Genomic DNA, 23471 nt, shown 5'->3' with positions numbered 1-23471 from the left:
CTGTACCCCTTCAAGTAGACCCATGGAAGATCACAGTCTCATCCCTACACACTTCTCCAAGTCCAACCCTCTGGAGCTGGGGTGCAGTGCTGAGGTGAGACAACACAGCCCCCCAGTACAGCAGAGAACTCCCCACCGTTGTTAGCAGGATGCCTCAAGGCCGGGGCTGGTAACGGACTGCAGTTTGCCTCACACCATCCTGGCCCCACCTGAACTAATCCTTCGTCCCCTTTACTTCCTCCAATCTGGGTTCTTAGTGGGCCTGCAGGGGTGGCCAACAGCATCCTGAGCTTGGTGGGGCAGGGGCGCAGAAAGGCTACGACCCAACCTCCACTGGAGAGTGTCCGTTCCGTAGCTCCTCCCCTACCTATACTTGCTCTGCGGAAGGCTAATTCTGCAGACCAGACAGACGACACCCAGTAGCCTGCAGCATGGCTGGGGACCAGTCCACGTGGGCTTCTAGCGGGAGGGGAGGACTGCCACACAGCTCCCCAGAGAGAAGACGGGGGGATACGTAGAGGAGCTGAGCTGATTTCCCTGTGCTACTTTGCACGAAATCAAGATGAACTTGGTTGGAATTTGTTGGGGATGGAAGAATCCAGCCGATCAGAGCTCAAAAGCCACATAACCCTTGGGGCCCAGGGGTGGGAGTGGGTCAGGACAGCCGCAGCTCAGCCTGACCTCCTGAACTCCAGTTCAGACTTACCCAGCCTTGCTCCTGCCCCCAAATTGAGCACTCTGGGCTACTCCGTTCTCCCATTTGGCTCTCTAGCCTGGTTTTCCAGCCACCACCCCATGATACGAAAGAATGGCCTAGACAAGGAAAAGTAGCTTGGCCAGGATGACCCAGAAGCAGGGTAACACACAAACCAGGCTCCGTGATTCTCCACACTAGCCTGGGGTTTCCCTGGCCCTCCAGTGGCCCTGTTCCCATCGGCCTAATGTGATGCGATGAGCCCCCGAGGTGACAAGCCAGACTTGTGTGCAGTGGCAATAAGCTGTCCTCTTGGTCAGCAAGCATGTCGTTCAGGTGCCGCCTCACAGTGGTTTCTCAGGGCAGCTGAGGAAATCACAGCTCAAACAGAACTGTGTCCCCAGCCTGCTGCCCCAGCCTCGTCCCAGCTGGGGACGTGTGACGGAACTGAACCCCAGTGGCAAGCAGTGCCCAGGCCTGGGGCTGTGCCTCCTCCCCACCGGGCTCCCCAAAGTCCCCACCAGCTATCTGGAGCTCTGGGCCCCACCACTTCGAAAGTCTGTCCCAGCCCCTGAGTGGGACGACAGGGGATTGCTGGGCCCTCCTCTACCCCTGCCCCTGGATGAGCCCTGATGGCAAGCGGGGAGTGAGGATTAGCTCAGGGCAGGCGGTGAGGGCAGAGGGTCAGGAAAGCACTCATCACCTTTATTGAACAGCCTCGGGGCCACCTCTGCACTGACCAGGCAGCCAGAGGAGGAGAAAGCGGGCAGGAGGCGGGGGTCAGGGAGGCGCACACCCTCATTTCCAGTCCTTGAAGAATTGCTTGAAGATGGGGCTCTCACGGCCCTGGGGCAGAATCTCCACCTGCAGGAAGACCGGGGGAGAAGTCTAGCCCACGAGGTTCCACCAGGCAAGGCCAGAGCGGAGCCGTGGAGCAGGGTGCCGGCTGCCAGGCCTGAGTCCACATGGTCGCCCAGGCCACGGATGCTCCTGGCCAAGAAATAAGCCAAGAGATGGGACACAGCTGAGAAAACAGATGGCGTCAAGCACTTGGGTGCATAGTCCGAGAGATGCAGCTGTCATCTCTGAGCCTTATCAGCTCCCCTTGGAATGACTCATGGAGTCACCGTGCTGGGGCAACAGGGGCAGGACGAGCCGGAGACCAGGGCCAAGAGGAGGCACACAGGCTGCCCGCACCAGGCTCTCTGGGCTGCCAGAGGAGGGCTGCCCAACGTCCCCTCAGAAAACTCTGTGTACTTTTGGGATGCCTGGGTGTCTCAGCTGAGCATCTGACTTGGTTTCGGCTCAGGTCATGATCTCAGGGTTGTGAGATAGAGCCCGCACTGAGCAGAGTCCGCTGCTCTCCTTCCCTCTCTCCCTCTGCCCCTCCCCCATCATGCTCGTGTGCGAGCTCGCTCTCGCTCAGATAAATAAATTTTAAAAAGGGAAGAGAAGACACCATGTACTTTTAAATGTTGAAGGATTAAAAGGGCTTTCAACCTGGAGGGGCCCGTAGGGAGGCCTGACTGTTCCTGACTGTGCCCAACGATTTCCAGCCCTTCTTGTCCGGTCTGCAGGTTAGGGGGCCACAGGAAGAGCCCCAGGAGGGGGAGGGGGGCACCAGGCTTCTCCTCACCTGAGTGTTGGGGGCATATCGCATGCGGGAGATGAAGTCCTCAGCCACTTGGAGAGCTGCCTGCCGCTCCTTCTCGTTAGCTTTTCGCCCTGGATCAATCGGAAGGGGAATTTTTTAAAAAGAGCAGGGACCCTCTCGTGCCTACATCCCATTTTCTCAGGGAAAGCGATGAGGGAAGCGGTCCATAGATAGCTGGCAGCTTCTCAAATAAATGGACCAGGAGGTGCTAAGATGCTGAGGAGTCTGGAGGTGTGAAGTCAGGCCTGGAGACTTCTTCTAATCTGGCAGCTCCAAATGGGATGGAAACTCCTCCTTTCTGCCTGCTCTAATGGAAACCTTCTGCTCGGACCAGGGCCCCATGGATGCTCAGAGTTAGTGTTCCCCGTGGCATGAGACTCTAAGTTGAGAGCCCCATCCAGGACACCTTACCGCTGGAGTCTGTCAACTGTACTGTTGACAAATATTAACAAGTATCAAGCCTTCTGTGTAAACCTAAATAGGACAAAAGGCTGTGATTTATTATTACCTCACTCCCATGATGCCAGAGCTTATAAAAAGCAAGACCATACAGTTATCCATCCCCTCCTGTGGGCAATCCCGTTAGTGAAAGATGTGGTCTAGGTAAGGCAAGATACTTCTCTTGCTAGCTCCCAATTTTCTTTTTGTTTGTTTTTCTTCTCTGGTTTCTCTTTCCAAAATGATTCGGTTCTTTGCTTGGGGTTAAATTCCCTTCTGTGGACATGTGGGAACCCCTCAAGCTCGGGACTGGTTCCATGGGAAAGGTACCTTGTGGCAAGAGGGGAAAGGCAGCCCCAGTGTCCAGTCTCCCACCATCCCCGCCCCAGCTCACAGAAAGCAAGGAGAGCAGCTCCTTGCTGTCCCCGAGCCCGGAGTATTACTGGCCAGCAGCAGCTACCCTGGGACCGCCTAATCCCTCCCCATCTTCCTCCCCAGGCTAGGGCTGCGGGTTTCTCTGGGCTTTGGTTGCCCCCACAAATATTTATTGAGCAAATGTTATTTCGCCACAACACTGGAGACGATATTGTTCCTGCTCTCAGGAAGGTTATAATCTGGTCAGGGAGGTAAGACACACTCAAGAAAAGAGAAGCATGGAGAAAGAAGTTCCCAGGGTCAGTCGGAGACTCAGAGATTTGTTTCAACATTTTTGGAGTTAAACCAAGCGAACAAGCTTGTACACAACAGTGTTTCTATCTCCAGCCAATATAACTTCTTGGGAAAAACAAGTTGTACTAGTTCATTACCCAGGGCACCAAGTGAGATTTAATTTATCTAAAATTTATGTCATACCCCAAGGCAGAATGGCAAGACTGGGGTCCCAGCAGCCCTGAAGGCCTAGGGGTGCTCTAGGACAGCAGTCCCCCCAAATGTGATCCTGGACCAGCAGCAAGGCCTGGGAACCAGTTAGATATGAAAATTCTTTGGGGGGGGGTGTCCAGCCATCCGTTCTAACAGGCCCTCTGGTGATTCTAAGGCTTGCTGATACTTCAAAACCCCTGCCTGGAATTTAGAGGTAGGAACAGCAAAGAGAAAAGGCTCAGCAGCTCCCTGGTGCTGTTTTTGAAAGCAATCAGGCAGGCTGAGCCCCACAGTGGGAAGCATGCCCAGGTCTGAGCAGCTGCAGGGGCCTGCCTCAGGCTAGAATGGAGAAGCCACGTGTACCTTTCCAGATGTAGATCTTGCCACAGAGCCCATTGTCCAGCACGAAGCAGTCATCAGACAGCAGCAGCTCAAGGGCAAAGGGACTGGAGTCGGCCACCTTGGTCAGGTTCATCTGTCCGGTGGCATCGGAGACCTGGCGGAGGATGGGCAGTGCCAGATCCTACCCACTGCCCCCAGCACACAGCCCTAACCTCCGCCCCTAGACCACAGCCCCCAAGGTCCCCACTCATGGCCCCAGCCCAAGGAGTGGAGAGGAGACTGGGCACACCAACCCTCATGTCACCCTCAGTCACTGCAGCGCCAAGGCCCTGCATTCATTTGGAAATTAAGTGGACTCCAAATTACAAATGAATGCAATGAACCCAAAAAAGTAAAGCTCAGCATTGGTTTCACACTTCCTTTTCCAAGAATGGGGGAGAAGTGAAGTGGTCTTTATCTCCTCAGAAGGGCTGGGCATCCATCCGTTTCCCATCCTCACCTCGCTCAGAGCCCTGGATAAGTCACCCTGCTGCATGACCCAACCTTCCCCGGGCTTCCCCCTCTACCTTCAGCACACCCTGCCCCGGCGCAGGGCAGGCCCAGAGTGCCCACCTTATACAGAGCTGCGGCCTGGGCGTTTGTCCGGTCAGCTGTGAGGTCTTCCTCAGGGTTGCCCTCCTTCAGAGCTGGCTTGGGGCCCAGGACCTAGAGGGGCCACAGCAGGCCAGGTTTCCAGGGACTCCTGGGCATCTGCCCCAGACCTTCCCAACCCGTCATGCCTGAGGCTACCGCGTCTGGGGGAGGCAAACCGTGTCCTGCACAAGGGCACCCAGCAGAGGCGAATGAGGACTGGGTCCAGCCCAGTCCATCTGCCAGGGCACTGGTCCATCCACCCAGAGGGGCGCTTTATTCTGAATTGCACAAGGCACCCTGTGAGAAGCCACAGCCCTAAGCAGTACCCCCAGACCACCCATCCCCACCCCCACCCTCCTCTCCTGACCACCCTCCTCCCCCCAGCTTCTCCCGGCTGCCCACCCCAACGTCCCCCAACCTGGATCATCTCGGCGGGCTCTTCCCCATCCGTGACGATCTCCACCTGGGCCTTGCCCTGCCGCTCACTGTCCCGGATGGCCAGGGCCAGGTCCCGAGCCTTGTTGCGTTCCAGGATGTTGGACTTGCCACCACACCAGGCGAAGATGTTCTGGAGGGAAGTGGGGAGGCTCAGCTGCCTGCATCCAGTCTGTTGTGCGCATGTGTGTGTGTGTGGGGGGAGGGGGTCCTGAAGAACTGCCCCTGGGGGCAAGACCATCTAAGACAACACGACACTTTTTGCGAGAGTGTTTCTGTGGCCAGCCTGTGTCCCACCTGCTTTCCTTTTCTCCACAAGGCTCACCCGCAAATACATAAAGTCTTGATCTTGTCTGTAATCTGTCTCCCCTGACTAGAAAGTAAGCTTCACTAGGGCAGGAGTGTTTTGCTTTGCTTTGTTCACAGCCGTGTCCCCAGTACTTAAACAGAGACTGGCACATATCCAGACACGTATTAAATACTGAAAGAATGAATGAATGAATGAACGAATGAGTGAGGGAAGGGGTGAGCCCTGTATCTCACACCACCACCCGCACCCTGCTGCACTGGTCGCCTCCCTCCACTCAGTACTGCTCACCCTCCTCACACACTGCCCAAGGCCGGCTTCCTGCCTGGAGCCTTCAGTACAAGGTGCAGTCCAGACTCCTCCAACAGTCTCAGGACCTGCGTCTCAGGCTCCGCAACAATTTTCGCTCCCACAGCTCCTGTCCCCACTCAGGGTCCCAGCCCAGCTAGTCCCCTCCCTGCCATCAGCATGTGTTTCTGCATCTCTCCCCCTTCAGTGCCTCAGCCTCACCTGTCCTGTCCCTTCACCGGGAGAGGCAAGTCCCCCCTTCGAGAGGGTCTAGTCAGATGGCTCCTGCCTGGGACGTCAGTGCCCGCTAGAGGGAGCCCTCCCAGCCCCAAGCACCCTCAGCACAGATCCTGCCTCTCCGAGTCCTCATTGCATCCCAGGGAGCATTACAACAGGTGACAGGCCTGTGTGGGCTGCCTTCCCAGGGCAAGCCATTTGTGGTCCCCGGGCAGACTCCAAGTAGGCATCAGAGACTCACTGAGTGAATGGCTGAGCCGACAAATGAACAAGAGGTCTGGCTGGTGCGACCTCGGAGTTACAAAGGCCCCAAGAGGAGGAGACAGTGGGCTGCCATGTTAGAGACCCTGGCTAGACAGCAGAGGGAGGTTTCTGTCTTTCTGAATGTAAAATGTTTTCTAAAGGCTGGAGTGGCTTCTCTCCCGCTCCCTGGCACTCTTAAAAGCCGGGTGCCCACACGGCGCTCAGCCCCACCAGCCTGCTCACCTGGCCCAGGTCCAGGATGAAGCAGTCCCCGGTGTTGAAGCTGTCCCAGCTCAGTGCCCGCTCGGTGGCCCGGATGTTCTTCTTCCCCTTCACCTGGTACAGTTTCTTGATGGCAGCTGGAGCGGCCCCAGTGGAGGTCTTGTGAAATGCTGACTCCACTCCGCCCTCCTGCAGCCCAGACCAGCCAACCTTAGCGGGCTGATGGGAGGCCCCCAGCCTGCCGCAGCCCCTGCCAGCGGGGGATGGGCGGAAAGTGGGGAGGACCCAGGCCTGAGGGCACCTGGGCCTCCTGCAGGGTGAGAACTGGCTGGAAGGAGGAGTGGCTCGGAGAGAAGCCACAGGCTAAGGGTGCCAGAAGGTGGGCTCTGACCTGGTACTTGAGGCCACGTGGGAAGTAGCTCATGAAGAGGTCGGACTCATTGCCCTGCACCTCTCGGTGCTGCACGGGCCGCTCCCCAAGCAGGGTGTTGAGATGCACGGCCAGCATAGCGCAGGCCCCCTGCTCGTCCCGGGAGGACTGCTGGCCTGCAGGGGTGGGGAGGGACAGGCAAGGCCCGTGAGACCAGTGCCAGCCCCAGCTCCCGCTGGGGCCACACCCCCAGCTCGGCTCGCAGCCTCCTTACCTATCCACAGGTGCAGGTGGGACAGCTCTTCCGGGCCATTGTGTAGCACGAGGTAGGAGTCCCCCGAGAAGAAGATGCCCTGGTTCTCACGTGCTACAGGCACTGGCTTCAGTTTCTCTACCCGCCATACATGCAGGCCAGGATCCTGCACTGAGGCTGGGAACGGAGAGCCGCTGCAGGAGGGAAGCGGGGGGTGGTGGTGGTCAGGGCCCAGGAGGAGTGGGCCCAAGCAGACACTGGGGAGGACCGGGGCGGGTGGGGGACTGTGGTGTCGGCATGAGGGAAGCTGTGAGGAGGGCAGCCCTTGAGGCAGAAGAAGGGGAGAAGGGAAAGGGGATGGGGCATATAGCCTACCTCTGGGGGAGGCGTGTGTACATGCTGTTTCCGATTCTGGAAAGACAGAAGAAGCCGTTATAATTACAAATGTTATGACAACCACCCTTCACTTTGGTCTGGGGAGGCCTTTCCAGGTGTCAAATGCTATCATATTCATTAACAACTTCATCGCAAGAGCCCAAGAGATTACCCTGGCTCCATTTTGCAGGCAAAGACACTGAGGCTCAGAAAATCAAAGTCCAAAGCCGCAAAGCTTGTGAGTGGCTAGTGAAAACTAGGTTTCTGACTCCTGAGCCAATATCTTTCTCTTGCTGTGACCTCTCAGCCATACCTCTCCTCTGCTTCCAGACCCCTAACTCTGGTCCTTACACGAGACTGACTGACATACAGCTCTTTAAGCAATAACTGCTTATATTAGAAAAGTCAAAAATCAATAACTTAAGTTCCCACCATAAAAACGCCAGAGAAGGAAAAGCAAATTAAACCCAAAATAATCAGAAGAAACGAAATAATAAAAATATAAGAGCAGAAATCAATAGAAATAAAAAAATATATATGGAGAGAAAATCAATGAAGCTGGGTTGTTTTTTTTTTTAAGATTTTATTTATTTATTTGACAGACAGAGATCACAAGTAGGCAGAGAGGCAGGCAGAGAGAGAGAGGGGAAGCAGGCTCCCTGCTGAGCAGAAAGCCTGATGTGGGGCTCGATCCCAGGACCCTGGCATCATGACCTGAGCCAAAGGCAGAGTCTTTAACCCACTGAGCCACCCAGGTGCCCTAAGAAGCTGGTTTTTGAAAAAAAAAAAAAAAATCAATAAAACTGATGAGCCTTTAGACAAACTGATTAGGAAAAAGAAAAGACACAAATTTCCAATTCAGAAATAAGAGATGATTCACTACAGATTCTACAAATATTAAAAGGACAAAGAGAATATTACAAAAACTTATGCCAATATATTCAACAACATATATGAAATGGGAAAATTCCTTGAAGGATATAAATTATGAAAGTTCAATCAAGAAAAAATAGACTACCTGAATAGTTTTCATATCTATTAAAGAAACTGAATTTGTACATAACCCTCTGCCTCTAATTCCAAGTCATGGTACATTCTTCTTTTTTTTTTTCTTTTTATTCTTCCTTCCTTTCTTTGAAAGAGAGGGAAAGGGAGAAGCAGACTCCCTGCTGGGCAGGGAACCCCACCTGGGGTTCAATCGCAGGACCCTGGGATCGTGATCTGAACTGAAATCAAGAGTCGGATGCTCAACTGAGCCACCCAAGCGACCCCCAAGACATGGTACATTCTACCAAAAATTTAAAGAAGACAAAGTACCGATTCTATTTTCCAGAAAATAGAAGAGAACTTTCCCAATTCATTCTATGCCACCAGCATTATCCTGATATAAAAAACAAGATAAATATATTATAGAAAAGAAAATTAGGGTGTACCTGATTCTAGAAGGACCTTAAGGGACTGAGGAAATTTTTCCTCCCCCACACCTCAAATGTCATATTATTCTATAGGTCAGTGAGAGCAATCTTTTTTGGACAAGTTACTCAAGAGGGAAATGGTAAAGGCAAATATTTCAAAAATATATATTATTATTTTTTTTAAATCAGCAAATGCAATAGCTACAGCTTCACTCACCATCTGTTTCCTATGTTCCTATTACTACACAGCTTTTTTTCTTTCTTGGCTTAAAATGCACAGCCCACACTAGCCAGCACTGTAACACAATTCACGCTGTGCAGGTGAACAGCATCTGTTACTCAGGGTAAGGGCCTGGGGAATTTCAGGGTGAAGAGACAAACGGGCACCACGGGGAGCTTTTTGGGACCTGGGGAAGCAGGAAGGGCGAAGAGCCATCCTTAGGGGATGGACAGGAGAGCAGAGGGTGTTGGGTCTGAGCAGAAAACGGAGGGAAAACAGGAGCAGTGGTAATGGCTGTCAAAAACCACGGGAATCATGACTTCTTTTCCATTCCTAACTCACAGCAGAGCTGAAGGCATTGTTTAGAATCACTCTTTCCCAAAGCAGGAGGCAGTGAGGGGAAATTTGGGGGAGGGAACCTTTAATGTTCCTCCATTCCACAAAAGGTCACATGCTTGCCCACATCCCTTGCCACAGGCTCCTCAGCCTGTGACTCAGGTCTGAAATGGTGGGGCGGCTGTCCCACACCCCAGCCAGCAGGGAGAGATAGTGTGAACAAGAGGGCCAATTGTTAGCGTTACTATTTTTCCTTTTCTGTCCCTGACCGGGGAGCTTGGGCCATACCTCAGAAGCAGGCAGCTCCCCATCGGAACTGCGGGTCTCCAGGACCCACTTGGCCACCTGCTTCTTCATCATCCTCCCTGCCTGTTCAAATTAGCTTGGGATCTTATAAAAACACAGCTGCCCCAGCCCCAGGCCTGGAGATTTTGATCACAGAGGTGTGGAGTGGGGCCTGTGCATCTGCATTTTGAACACACGTTCCAGGTGATTCTCTGCTGCCCGTTAACTGGCCAGAAAGGCATCTCACACCTGCCTGTACATTAGAATCATCGAGCTCAAAAAAATATCCCAGTGTCCAGGCCACACACCAGAACAGTTGAAATCAAAGTTCTCGGGGTGGAGCCGGGATGGAGGGCATGTGTGAGAAGTCCCAGGGAGACTCTAAAGTTCAGGTCGGGGCAGGAACACCTGCCATCCCATCAGATCCCTGCCCCTTGGTCTTCTACTCTAGGGGCCATCAGACACCTCTCCCTTCCAGCGGCTCTGCCCAAGCCCACAGCAGCTTGAGCTTGCCCAGTGTGCACACCCACCCTCAAGTCCAGTGAAGCCCACCACCCTCCAGGCCCAGACCAAACGCCAGCTGTCCAATGAGCCTGCCAGGACGTTCAGCAGCCTCAGTCTTTTCCGGGAGCACTCCCAGCCCTCTCACTCAGGAGCAGATACTCCAGTCTCTACCTGCGGGTTGTCTATTAGGATAATCTGACAGCTTCACCTCTCAGCCACAGCCGCAGACTCGACTGACACTCCTGTGTTCCTCCAACAGCCCATGACAGGCTCCGTGCAATTCCATACAAAGTTTACACTGGGAGCTTGGCACTGGGCAGAGTGATGGTGGGGGCACAGAAATGAGAAAGAACAACCCATGTCTCATGGTCTACCTGGAGGAGGCAGAGCAGTCGGGAGCCATCACACCCAGTGGTGCCACAAACTTCCCCTAGGTGGTGTTGTCACAGAATCACAGATGTCAGCGTTAGAAGGGGCCTAAATACTTATCTAATCCTGTTCCGAATCTGCCTCCCAACACATGCCCATACGTACACAGTGCAGGAATCTCTTCTACAGCATCCCTCACCATCCTCCTCTTGCACACTTCTGCTGATGGGGAACTCACCATCTCACAGGACAGCCTCTTCCACAAATACCTCTTACCTTAAAACCTTTGCTTCTTCCCACTCTCGGAGTACTCTGAGTTATGGATCTGCCTACCTCCCCTACTAGGCTATAAAGGCCCTTTGGGCAGAGACAGTATTTTGCCTCTCTGAACATAGCTAGAACCTGAAGTGGAGCAAAAGAGACCATCCCAAAATAAGCCTCTTTGGCATGTTGATTATTTTAAACCGGCTATTTTTAAGAAGCAGCAGACACAGGTAACATTCTGAAAACGAAGTAGAAGTTGTCCTTGGTAAGAGACATTTACACTTATAAGGGAAATCTCCCTTGGTAAGGGTGTCTCCCCACAGCATCAGGAAGGGAGGGGGGATGACTGTAGCAACTTATCAAAGGGGGAAGCAGCCACTTAAATCTTCATAACAATCTTTCCCTTGTTCATTATGCCTTTCCTGGTAACCTCCCGTAACTGACCCCCAACATCTTTTTTCTTTAACATAAGATGGTATTTAATGGTATTTCTAATGGCTTCAACCATTTCAGGGTGTTTTCCTGGGTCTCTCCCAAGTATACAGGAGGTATACACATGATTAAACTCTGTTTTTTCTCCCGTTAATCTGTCTTGTATCAATTTACTAGACCAGAATCTAGAAGGGAAGAAGGGAAAACTTTTCTGCCGCTACAAACCCCACCCTGTGCCGGGCACCCTGCGGGCGCTCAGAGGACATACTGGATACCTAGGACTTGTGGGGCTGTGATTCTGAGAGCAGCGCAGCAGGAGCCCAAGAGAGCACGGGATTTCACAGGCTGGGACAGGTTGCAACAGCCCTAGAACCAGAAAGCAGAGGCTGGGGAATCCAGTGAGACTGTCCAGAGGCCAGGAGTGGGGGAGGGTGCACACGGGCTTGGCCCTCCAACAGCCCTGACTTTGTTAGGATCCCGCCTTTGAGGACAGCCTGGGGAGCCTGGGGGGGGGGGGGGGCTGATGTGATGCAGACCTTTAAGGCAATGCTTGACAACTGTCCGAACAGCTGTCCCTGCCTGCCCTCCTGTGCTATCTCCGCCCTCCTCAGACACTGACTTTTGATCCGAACAGGTCCCTTCACCTCATGGTCCGTTTGCCTCTAGTTGTGAAATTAAACAGCCCTACCTCACTTCTCAAGAAAGGGTGGGGGGGTAAGCGTCAACACTAGAAATGACAGCAGGTCCCCCCAGCCTGGGACACGGGCATTCCCGGGGGAAGGGGGAAGCTGGGTCCAGAGGCCTTGCCTGGGGACTCCCTAGCTAGTGCTCTTTCCCCTGACACCAAGTGGCGCTCCTACTCTTTCCCTCCTCCACCTTTCCCTCCCTCCTCCTCTCCTTCTTCTACCCCAGGCTCCGGAGCAGACCCTCGGCTGAGGTCTCACTGAATTTGCAAAATAATGGACTGTGTTACAGTTTGAATTCAAATGCGCTGCCCTCTCCCGCAACCACTGCAGCCCACCCGTCTACAATCAGGCCAGTCCAGTCTCAGGGACCCGCATCCTCAAATTTGTCAGGATATCCGCACCTCCTCTCGGGCCAGGCAGGACACGCCTCACCCAGCAGTGGGTCCTCAGTATCCTGGGCACAACCCGCCCTCCTCCGGGGCAGCCGTGGGGCTCCAGACAGACCATAAATGTACCTGGAGCCTGGCACAAAGCTGCCAGGACAGCGGGCTGGGGGACACCGGTCCCGGACAAAGCGGCTTCCAGAAATGTGAGTCTCTGCTTCCAGACCCTGGTAGCCAGCCCCCCCCTGCCCGCGTTAGAGGGTCCCAGGCAGAAGTCCCAGGGGCCGGCTCTCCCTCACCCACCCAGCCACTTTCACCTTTCCGCAGCGCTCCTTCCTGGCACTTCTCCTTTTCAGATTCTTCCTCCCAGCCCGCCCCACCCAGCTTCTCACTTCCCGAAGTCCAGGGCCGGGATGCCCCGCCCACCTGGCTCCGCCCCCGCCCCCGTGGAGCCTGGTCCCCTCCCGTGGGGGGGTTGGGAGAACCGTGCTGAGGGGCCCGCCGGCCTCAATGGAGAAGGGAGAGCACTGGGGCCCAGCAGGGGATGCTGCCAGCTTGGCTTCTTGCTGGCACCCGGTGGGGCATGGGGTGCTAAAGTCCACTCCGGATGGAGGGGGGTTCCCCATAGTGGTCTCAGCAGGCTGCAGGCCAGGGTAGCCTCTGAGTCTGGGACCTGGGAGGAGAGCCTCAGGAGAGCTACCACACTCACCAGCCGCAGGCGGACTTCTCTGCCTGCCCCAGCCTCAGCTGGGTTAGTCATATTTCCTGGGTGGGGTCACTGCCTCTTCAGTGACTTTTTCCTCCTCCCCCAGACTTGTCTTTCTCCTTGCCCTGAATGCATACATTTGATTTTTTTTTTTTTTTTTTTTTTTTTTAAGCTCACCAATGAGGGAGTGTCTGGGGTCTAGAAAACATTCTTTGCTGTGTCCTGCATTCAAAACGTCTCCCGAGTCTACCCTGGGTCATCTTCTCGTTCACCAGATGTTTGCTGACACACAGTCCTGGCACTGGGTGCTCTGAGGGACAGCAATAAAAGGAAGGGTGGTTTGGGGCACTTGGCTGGCTCAATGGGTAGAGCATGCGACTCATGATCTCGGGGCTGTGAGTTGGAGCCCCACATGGGTGTAGAGCCTACTTAAAAAAAAAAAAAAAAAAAAAGGAGTGGTTTTGTCTCAACCCTGGAGCCATCTTGCCTGCATCACATCACAGGACCCTGGAGCTAGTGTGGCCAGCTTGCTTGCACGCTTTCTAGAGGAGGAGACTGAGGCCTTGCGAGCACAAGTGGCTTGCCCACGGTCCTGTGCGACCAGATGCAGGTCACACAGGAATGGGAGGCAGGGGCAGTGTAAGGGGGGAAGCTGCCATTTCTTTCTGAATCCATGCGGAGGGATGCAGAGTCTGCGTGAGATCCAGGAGAAAGTGAGCGCCCAGTTACTCAACCACACGTGCGGCTCTAGGGACTCAGGCCTGCCCTGGCCCAGTGCTGGTCAACAGGCTCGTTAAAGATAAGGCTCAGGCTTGAGAGACAAAGGCCCCACCCAGGGGGCAGTGGTTTAGGCAGAACGAAGCCAAATCCACGTGTTAAAATTTCAAGACCAGAGCAAGATGGTAAATACTATTTGGAGAATGCAGACTGGCTGACATCTGAGTGTCTTCATGGTCAAACTGCTGGTCTTTTTCATTTTTTTTTTTCTTAAAGCCCATGCAAGTTGGGTGACCTCCCCCATACCTCCCTTTTCTTTTTTAAGAAAGAGAGAGAGATTTATTTGAAAGAGAAAGTGAGATCACAAGTAGGCAGAGAGGCAGGCAGAGAGAGAGGAAGGGAAGCAGGCTCCCCGCTGAGCAGAGAGCCTGATGTGGGGCTCGATCCCAAGACCCTGAGATCATGATCAGAGCAAAAGGCAGAGGCTCAACCCACTGAGCCACCCAGGTGCCCCAAACTGCTGGTTTTAAATACAAGGTAATCTGAGCTGTAACACCCACAAGAGCCTTGTCCCCACAAGAACCTGTGGCTGGGCAGATAACCTGGCAGAGCAGAAAGAGCTGATAGTTTGACTACTTACTCGCTGTGTTTAATCTGGAGCCTCACCGTACCCAGTCTGTAAGTGGGCAGAAAGATAAAGGCAAAGATTAAACGAGATCATAAAATTAACAAATAGATGCTTAATAAACTTAGACTTATTTTTCTTCCCAACAAAGAGAATTTAGTAGGGGGACCCCAGTAGGTGTGCTGAGCACCTCAGGAAGTAATACCCCTGGCCCTCCCACCATGAGCTTGGTGTAGCTGGCAAGTGGATGGGAAGTCACACCACACCTCACCGCCTCTTGTCCCCGCCCCTTAGTCCCACCCTAGCAAGGTTTACAGATTCTGGTCTGCCCCGGGGCATAACAGGTAGCTCTTCGGTTCTGTACTGACTCTGTGCATTAGGGAGGATGAATGGGAGTTACTGTTCTCCACATTTGAGCCTCACTTGGCCAATGGTGGCCCCATCACCACAAACATGAAATGAGGTTTGCGAATTAAGGGCAAAACAATCGCTTCTCGGCCTTTTAGCTAAGATCAAGTGCGAATTAAGGGCAAAACAAAAGAGCAGGTCGCTCAGCCTGGGAATCCCAAGCCCCTTAGCACTCCATAAGCGACAAAAACATCTGGTAACCAGACTCTAAATCGTGTGTGTGTGTGTGTGTGTGTGTGTGTGTGTGTTTGGTTTGTTTGGTTTTCTTTTAACCAGACTCACATTTTTCCTCTCACTCCAGCCTGCCCCAGCGGAAATGCCCAGTTTGTCACAGATGGAGTAAAATAAAGCATTTCTTTAGCAAGGATCCGCCCCCTCCCGCCTCTCCTTTCGGGAAGGCCCCTCTTTTCGGGAAGCGGGAAGACATGATAAGGCAAGTGTGTGTGCCCCAAGAGGACACGGGGAGCGAGAGCCCGGAGGAGGCGCCCCGGGCCAGCAGAGTCCCTCCGACCCCTGTAGCGGAGCCTGGCTCCGAGGGTCAGACCCCGGAGCGCTGCTCGCCTGCCAGCGCCTCGCCCGTAGCTCGTGGCCGTGGCGGTGGCCTCCGCCGCCCCGCACGCCCAGGCGAAGTCAGAGCCCGGAGGCCTGAACCGGCTGGGGGCGCTGCTGAGCCGTCCCTCGCCCCTGTCCCTTGCCGGGAGCCAGGGATGCTCACGTGGACCTAGAATTGTAGCGGGTATTGGGGAGGCTAACAGCAGCCAGGCCGCGCGGGAAACTCCGCCAGGGATGGCAGCGTCCACAGCCCCAGTCGACTGATAGAGCCTTGGACTCGCTCAAGCTCTCACAGCTGCTGTCTGTCCCTTGAGTGCCTGCTGCGGACTCAGTGGCTTTACACACGATGTGGTTCTGTCCTCAGACCTACTACCCTCATCATTAGGCTTCATGGACAGAGAAGAGTCAGGGAGGCTCAGGGGGGGTGACTTGTCCAGGGTCACATTGCCAGTTCAGCCACGAACCAGGATTCTCGCCCAGGCTGGCCTGGCTTCAAAGCCTGGACTAGACCTGCAATACCTCCCACCCTTCTCTCCAGAGGAAGACAGGCCAGCCCGTGTTTGCACCAGCCAGCCGGGCCCTCCAGGAAGTGAGTCAGCACAGGGGCCACACTTCCACCCTGGATCCTGAGTGGAGAGTCAGGAGCCGCCGGCAAACCCCAAAAGATGTTAGCTGACAAAAAGCATTGTAATCAGGATATGGACCTGGCCTCCTGACCCGGGGGTAACAGGACATTGTTCTCCTTTCTTGGAAGCAGCTTTAAAACTTCGAACTAGGGGCGCTGGGGTGGCTCAGTGGCTGACTCTTGGTTTCTCCTCAGGTGGTGATTTCATGGGTCATAGAATTGAGCCCCAGGTTGGGCTCCGTGCTCAGAGGGGAGTCTGCTGGTGATTCTTTCCTTCTGGCCCTCCCCCCTCTCCTGCTTGCTAGCACAGGTGTTCTCTCTCTCAAATAAATAATAAATCTGAAAAACAGAAAACCCTAAGAACTTCCAACTAGCTTAGGGGCACCTGGAGAGTTCAGTCAGTAGAGCTTGGGACTCTTGATGTCCTGGTCATGAGTTTGAGACCCATGTTGGGGGTAGAATTTATTTTAAAAATTAATAAATAAAATTAATTTAAAAAAACTTTTTAGGGGTGTCTGGGGGTCTCAGTCGGTTAAGCGTCCACCTTTGGCTCAGGTCAGGTCCTGGGAGGGAGCTCCTACTCAGTGGGGAGTCTGCCTTTTCCCCTCCTCTGTCCCTCACTCCCTTGTGCTCTCTCTCTCAGATGAATAAATAAATAAGGATTTTGTTTTATATATCTGAGAGAGGGAGCGAGCACATGAGCAGGGGGAGGACAGAGGGAGAGGGAGAAAAAAAAATCCCAAGTGGACCCACACTGAGCATGCCGAGGACATGGAGCTCTATCCCAGGATTCAGAGATCATGACCTGAGCCGAAGGCAGTCGCTTAACTGCTTAACTGACTGAGCCATTCAGGTGCCCCTATTTTTTAAAAAAGTATTCCAACCAGGGGTACCTGGGTGGCTCAGTGGGTTGGGCCTCTACCTTCGGCTCGAGTCGTGATCCCAGGGTCCTGAGATCGAGCCCCGCATCGGGCTTTCTGCTCTGTGGGGAGCCTGCTTCCTCCTCTTTCTCTCTGCCTGCCTCTCTGCCTACCTGTGATCTCTGTCTGTCAAATAAATAAATAAAATCTTTAAAAAAAATAATTCCAACCAGCTTGAATTTCACTGAGGCCTACTGATAGGGCTTGGAGGAAGGGAAGCAGTTCAAAGCTTGGTACTACCCCTTTCTATCTGAACCGTGCTAGGCAACCACACTTCACTGAGCAGTGCTGAGAAACCACCCTCCCCCTGTCCACTGTCTTCTTGCCAACTGCTCACCCTGCACACTCAGTTGAAATATTGGTCCCCTGAAACGTGCAGCAATCTCTGTCCCCCTCCTCTGTAGTTCCCAGGTGCTCTGGGCATCAAGGCTACTAGGCCATCTGATCTACAGCCTGCATGGGAAAACTTTTCAACCACACCACACAAGGAAAGGTGGAATTGTACCCATGGGCAACCTAATTTGCCTCTGGCCCACTTCCCAACAGTTACCCCCTGCTAACACCTGGATAGACATAGTCTTCCCAGAGCATTCTCATTTTCTACATTTTTAGGGAAAATATACAGCAAAATGCACAAAGCATATGCATACTGAGTTTTGGCATATGCAAACACCCATGTAAACCTATATCCTACCAAGATATAAAACACTTCTGCCCCCCTGGAAAGTTCTCTTGCCATCACTTTTTATCATCTGCTACATGCGTGCCTCTCCTATCACACTGCTGGCTCCCTCAGCCCAGGAGCTACATCAGGTTATTCTTGTGAAATGAAGAGTCCAAGGACAGGCCACACCAACATGAAGGTCTTATTGAGTTAAAAAGCAATCAAAACCCAGCAGATTCAGGAAAAGCTCTTTACCCCCTTCCCTTCCCAAATGCCTAAAAGAATTTAGGTTGAGGACCTGTTCCAGGAAGACAGCTATCACCATCAACAACATTATACTGTGAACTAGGTATGGTAGACTGGAAGGAACCTAGCCTGGGCCCATTTGATCAAAGTCCTCTCTGTCCCATTGTTTCTGAGTAGCCTAGAAAACATTTGTTGACCAAACATTTACTCTTTTTCATCCTCCTGTGAGTTGCATTCTTTCCCTTTGAAGTCCCAGAACACTACCCCCTTCTTAATTCAGAATGACAACTAGATCTCATTTTGCCTGACTGTCCCTGGAATTTCCATGTCTCTGTGGGTTCACCGTATGTACGCTATTAAATTTTACTTTCTCCTGTTAATCTGTCTCACATCAATTTAATTCTTAGTCCAGCTGGAAGGACCTTGAAGAGAACAAGAAATACTTGCTCCCCACAGATGCCAGCACTCAGCAGAGCACCTAGCACCTAGTAAAAAAAATTTTTTTAGGGGCACCTGGGTGGCTCAGTGGGTTAAAGCCTCTGCCTTCGGCTCAGGTCATGGTCCCAGGGTCCTGGGATCGAGCCCCGCATTGGGCTCTCTGCTCAGCAGGGAGCCTGCTTCCTCCTCTCTCTCTGCCTGCCTCTCTGCCTACTTGTGATCTCTATCTGTCAAATAAATAAATAAAATCTTTAAAAAAAATTTTTTTTTACTAGACTTCTACTCTGATTAGCAGATTAGAAAGCAAAATTCTCACATTCTAGTGTGTCCCCAAGGTACTTGTCACCCTGGGAAAGTCACTTAAAACTTTTGAGCCACAGGTTCCTCTCACCGTCATCCTACCTTGGGGTATTGTGGGCATCCAATGAGATGACCCTTGGGAAGCTCTTTGAAAAAAATAAAGACCTGGACACATGCAAGGTGCTATTACCATTATTATTAATAAATTACTTCTAGGACAAATATCTGGCTGAAAAAACACCAGGAGAGAAAGGCATCTGACATTGACTTCTGAATTTGGCTGCTTGGTCTCTGGCCAAGGTCTGGAGCCTTCCAAGATGGCCAGCTCTCTGCTTCTGTGTCCATGGACCCAAGTTTATGAATTGGTTTCTAGGGCTAAGGATTTCTTGAAATTGGAAAGGAGTCTCCCTAATGGAGTTCCCAACCTGGCTTCTAACTACCTTGTCGTATGATCCTCCCTGAGTCTATTTCCCATGTGTAAAATGGAGACACCAGCAAAGCAGTCCCTTCTGGGTCCTCTGACTCCAATCCAGAGGCACAGGTCAGGCTGAGCTGTCATATTTCCTCAGCCTGGGAAGCTGGCAGGGATCTGTTGTAACACTTAAAAATTCCAACATCAAATTCCCCAAAATATTCCTTGGAGGGCATTGACTCGGAATGCATCTAGCCTTTAAATTTGATCTGTAATGAATTTTTCTAGATCATTTCAACCAGCTCTGAGGAATGGCAAGGGGTGTGGACTGCCATATTTTCTGAATAAAGCTTTTGGGTGCTCAGAGACATTTTGGGCAGTGACATGGTGGAATTTCTTGGTGACCTCTGGGAAAGTGGGACTCTTCCAGTCCAGCAAGAATGGGGCAGGAGGAGCTCCAGTGGTGCACTGTGGTGACAAGAAGGGCACTGGGTGACAGGGGCAGGAGGAAGGGCTGGTTTATCCGTTCAAAGCCAGGGTCACACTGGGTCTTCAATACCACTGTAAGTTCATGATAAAAGCTAACAATCTCGGGGTATCTGGGTGGCTCAGTGGGTTAGGCCTCTGCCTTTGGCTCAGGTCATGATCTCAGGGTCCTGGGATTGAGTCCTGCATCAGGCTCTCTGCTCAGTGGGGAGCCTGCTTCCCTCTCTCTCTCTGCCTACCTCTCTGCCTACTTGTGATCTCTCTCTCTCTCTCTCTGTCAAACAAATAAAATCTTGAAAAAAAAAGAGCTAACAATCTTGAGTGCTGGCACTATATGCCAGGTGTTGTCCTTTATATGACTTTTTCCTTTAATCCTCCCATTTATTCTCTAAGATAGATGATTTTATTATCCCCATTTTGCAGATGAAGAAATGGAGGCCAAATGAGGTAAAACCAAACCAAAAAACTTGCTCCAAGATCCCTTTAGTGAGCAGCAGAGGGTGGATTAGGAGCCTGGTGGTGAGGCCATCCCAACGCTCAGAGCACACAGTCTCCTGAGGCGAAGCTGGGCTGAGTCAGGGACCCCTCCTCCCCACCGCCCTGTCCTTCCTTCTTCCCCAGGGTCCACCCTGCTCTCAGTATCAAATGTTAGTGCCAGATGGGAGTCCTTTCACTTGTAACAAGCTACTTCTGTTCACCCTCCAGATACTTGGCTTTAAAGAAAAGAAGTTGTATTTTGCAATAATTGTAGACTCACAAGAAGTTGCAAAAAACAGTACAGAGTACTGCTACGTGCTACCTGCCTGGATGAAATTTTAAAACATTATGCTAAGTGAAAGAATCCCATCACAAAAGAACACATAGCATATGATTCCATGAAATGTCCAGCACAGGCAAATCTGTAGAAATAAATAGATTAATGGTTGCCTAGGGCTGGAGGAGATAAGGAGGTAGGGTTTAGGGGGTGGCTGCTAATAGGGAGGAGTTTCCTTTTGGGGTGATGAAAATGTTCTGAAATTAGATAGTGGTGGTAGTTGCATAAGTCTGTGAATGTACTAAAAAACACTGAATTGTACAATCAATAAAGCAGTCAACAAACAAACACTCAAAGAGCTTTGTAACTTTTGAGCAGTAAGGCCATCCCTGACTTATTTGCACCGGACTTAAAAAATGTATTATAGACAGGGCCCATGTTTCTACCACCCAGCTTCTCCTGATGGAGAGATCTTATATGAGTGTACCTTCCGTTTTAAAGTGAGGGTCCTAAAGGCCCAGAGCCTTTTCTCCAGTGTCTCAAGTTCAAACTCTGAGAATGGTAACTCCTTACCATGCCCTGGACTTTAGAGTTTATAAAACAGTCCCATCCCTGGATGGCAACTAAATAATGATACTTCCCTAATATATGGAACTGTCACTATGTTGTACCTGAGACTAATATACTATTGTATTTCACCTATTCTTCAATAAAAAACAATAATAATAACCCGCCCCAAAACCCTATTTATGTAATCCTCAAAGGAAACCTGTGGGCCAGGATTTTACCATTTCTTGGTTTACCTCCTCAGGAGAAACTTCCTTCCTCCCTGATCTCCCTCTCTAGGGTTGCCAAATTTGGCAAATAAAATCTTATTTGTCAACCCTATGAGGTGGTCAGCTCTAATGTGCTCAGCCTGTCCTGGGCGAATCTGTTCATCATTTCAAGACAGCATTGATCACAGACTCTTAAGAACTGAAAGGGCAGGGGCACTTGGGTGGCTCAGTGGGTTGAGCCTCTGCCCTTTGCTCTGATCATGATCTCAGGGTCTTGGGATCAAGCCCCGCATCAGGCTCTCTGCTCAGCAGGAAGCCTGCTCCCCGCCCCCCACTCCCCAGCCTCTCTGCCTACTTGTCAAAGAAATAAAATCTTTAAAAAAAAAAAAAAAAAAAAAAAAAAAAGAGGGGCGCCTGGGTGGCAAAGTGGTTGGGCGTCTGCCTTTGTTTGGCTCAGGTCATGATCCCAGCGTCCTGGGATGGAGCCCCGCATCGGGCTCCCTGTGTGGTGGGGAAGCCTGCTTCTTCCTCTCCCACTCCCCCTGCTTCTGCTCTCTCTCCTGCTGTGTCTCTCTGTCAAATAAATAAAATCTTAAAAAAAAAAAAAAAAAAAAAAAGACCTGAAAGGGCCCCGGACCCTCCCCTTGCCCAGAATGGCCCACAGGCCTGGGCTGGACCTCCCAGGCCAAGTTCTCACTCTGGCCTTTCCTCTCCTACGTTTACACTGCAGCCTGGCTCCGCCTGACACCAGGGCAGACCGCAGCCAGACCACGCAACTCTTCGTGCCTCAATTTGCCCACCTAGAGGCTGGTATTTCAGGTGCCGCTGAGGTGGTGGACCGGCTGCAAAAAGGGACATCAGAAGCCCGACCGGAGCTGCCGGGTCTACTGTGCAGATCCAGGCCAAAGAAGAATAGGATAGTACTAGCTGGGCTCGGCTCCCGTGGGAAACTCTCCGCCCAGCCAACCTACACAGGCGCGCATCCGCGCCCGAACTACAAGTCCCAGTAGGAGTGGGCCACGGAGCGGGGCCTCGGGAGCTGTGGCCTGCGACCTCACTGCCAACCCCAGGTCCAGTAGGCCCTGGGCATGAGGTCACGAGGACCGGGACGCCGCAGTGGACCTCTGGACACACAGACACACCCACGCACAGGCCGTGCTAGCTCCGCCCCCAGGAACTACAAATCCCAGCAAGCAGTGGGTTGCGGGGCGGGGCCTCAGAGACCGGGACGCTCGGGACCGGAAAAAATGTAGCGAGAGGTGGGACCCTCCTCCCGGGATGGCGGCTTCCCTGTTACAGAGAAGAGGGTCTTCTCTCCCCGCCAGCCGGGCTCCTGCACACACTGCTCGACTGTGGGGCCGCCGGTCCGAGCCCTCCGTTTCCGCGGACCAGAGCCCTGGCCCGCCTCCCACCCTAGCCCGGCCTGGGCTGCTGGGGAAAGGGGATGGTGGTTTGGGGCTTGGCCCCTCCGCTGTGGAAAGTTGCAGAGTACTCCTCCCTGACCTCTTCTCCTTAGCGTGGAGCGAACGCCTCTTCCCAGGAGGGAGAGGCAGCCGGAACCCTGAGGCGGGACTAAGCTTGTTAGGGTCCTTGCATGGCCTGCAGGTCTCCTGGAGAAGCTCGCAGAAGGCCTGGGTTCTCAGCCCTTGGGATATGTGTCTGGGCGTTTGGGCCACGGTGTCGGACAGCTGTCAGCGTCTTGCGCGCAGGCATCAACTTTACATGACAGACCCTGATAAAGCTGAGAGGCTGCCAGGAAGTTAGAAGCTGGGCATTCTCCTTCAGTATGCTCTCTCAAAATGCTCTGCTCACAGCTCAGGGTCAGCGCCAGACTCTTGTCCTAACTTCCAGATTACTCAGGGATCCACTGAGGCGTTACAGAAGAGACTTACCCAATCCTTTAAATGCAAGTCAGGAACTCTGTCCAGTCTGCTCAGTGGGATGAGCTGTGGGGAGGCCCCACTTCATCCACCCTCCAGGACCAGGACAGTCTCTCTCCAGAGGCTTCTTCTCAGCTGATTTCTGGCTCCCAAGTGGGGATTCAGGTTACACCTGTATCGGGAGCAGTGACACCACAGTGGCCGGCAATATATTGGACTTTATGTCTCCAACCCTATTTTCAGCTTATACACTTTCTGATCTGATCATGTACTGCTGTGTCCCTGATCATCAAGGTTGATAGGAAAATACCTGGTTTATGAAGGTATAGTCATGACCCTGTGATACAGTGAGATTTTATTCTTCTGTACTTAGGTCGAGACCAGCTGTTTCCTAAAAATATCCCACTTATTTTTGGAACAATTGGAAACAACTTCAGAAATGATATTCAAAGTAAATCACCCCGATTCCCTTGGTAGCAGGAGTGGGGGTCATATTAACTAGTCAGGTGGTCTTTAAGTGTACCCATTGCTGTCTGGGAAGTTCTCAAAGTCTTGGTTTTCCAAGTACTTTGGTTGAGACAATCAACCTTTTGTTGAATAGTCCTCTGTGCCAAGAGATGAGCGATAGATACCATAGAAACTTGGAGACAGCCTTGCCCCAGGCCCTGGACTCTCTAATAAAGGCCTGTTCTCTCCTGTAACAGGGAATTCTGCAT

At 52.4% G+C, this 23471-nt stretch overlaps 1 protein-coding gene across 2 annotated transcripts; it reads right to left on the bottom strand.

The window, feature by feature from the left end:
• Positions 1 to 1365: 1365 nt before the first annotated feature.
• CAPG (capping actin protein, gelsolin like) lies at positions 1366 to 12633 on the bottom strand. 2 transcript variants are annotated; one of them, XM_032880666.1, is made up of 10 exons: positions 12564 to 12633; positions 7353 to 7388; positions 6999 to 7171; positions 6746 to 6900; positions 6376 to 6543; positions 5041 to 5190; positions 4602 to 4694; positions 4011 to 4143; positions 2331 to 2419; positions 1366 to 1558 (listed from the first exon to the last, which is right to left on the bottom strand). In XM_032880666.1, exons 2-10 carry the CDS (start codon positions 7373 to 7375, stop codon positions 1493 to 1495), a joined length of 1050 nt encoding a protein of 349 aa, XP_032736557.1. In that variant the 5' UTR covers positions 7376 to 7388; positions 12564 to 12633; the 3' UTR covers positions 1366 to 1492. The 2 variants fall into 2 exon arrangements, with proteins under 2 accessions (XP_032736557.1, XP_032736556.1); XM_032880665.1 differs by having other exon boundaries at positions 12379 to 12579.
• Positions 12634 to 23471: the final 10838 nt, after the last annotated feature.

This window comes from Lontra canadensis, unplaced genomic scaffold, assembly GCF_010015895.1.
Source record: "Lontra canadensis isolate GAN:19392208 unplaced genomic scaffold, GSC_riverotter_1.0 scaffold71, whole genome shotgun sequence".
Taxonomy (NCBI): Eukaryota; Metazoa; Chordata; class Mammalia; order Carnivora; family Mustelidae; genus Lontra; species Lontra canadensis.
This window is presented reverse-complemented; position numbering and strand designations above follow the sequence as displayed.

Excerpts from the sequence above, each read along its gene's own strand:
- CAPG (XM_032880666.1), bottom strand. The coding sequence starts at position 7,375 with ATGTACACACGCCTCCCCCAGAG. Across the intron at positions 7,172-7,352 it reads TACACACGCCTCCCCCAGAG|CGGCTCTCCGTTCCCAGCCT; the intron begins GTAGGCTATATG and ends TCCCTCCTGCAG. Across the intron at positions 6,901-6,998 it reads CCACCTGCACCTGTGGATAG|GCCAGCAGTCCTCCCGGGAC; the intron begins GTAAGGAGGCTG and ends CCACCCCTGCAG.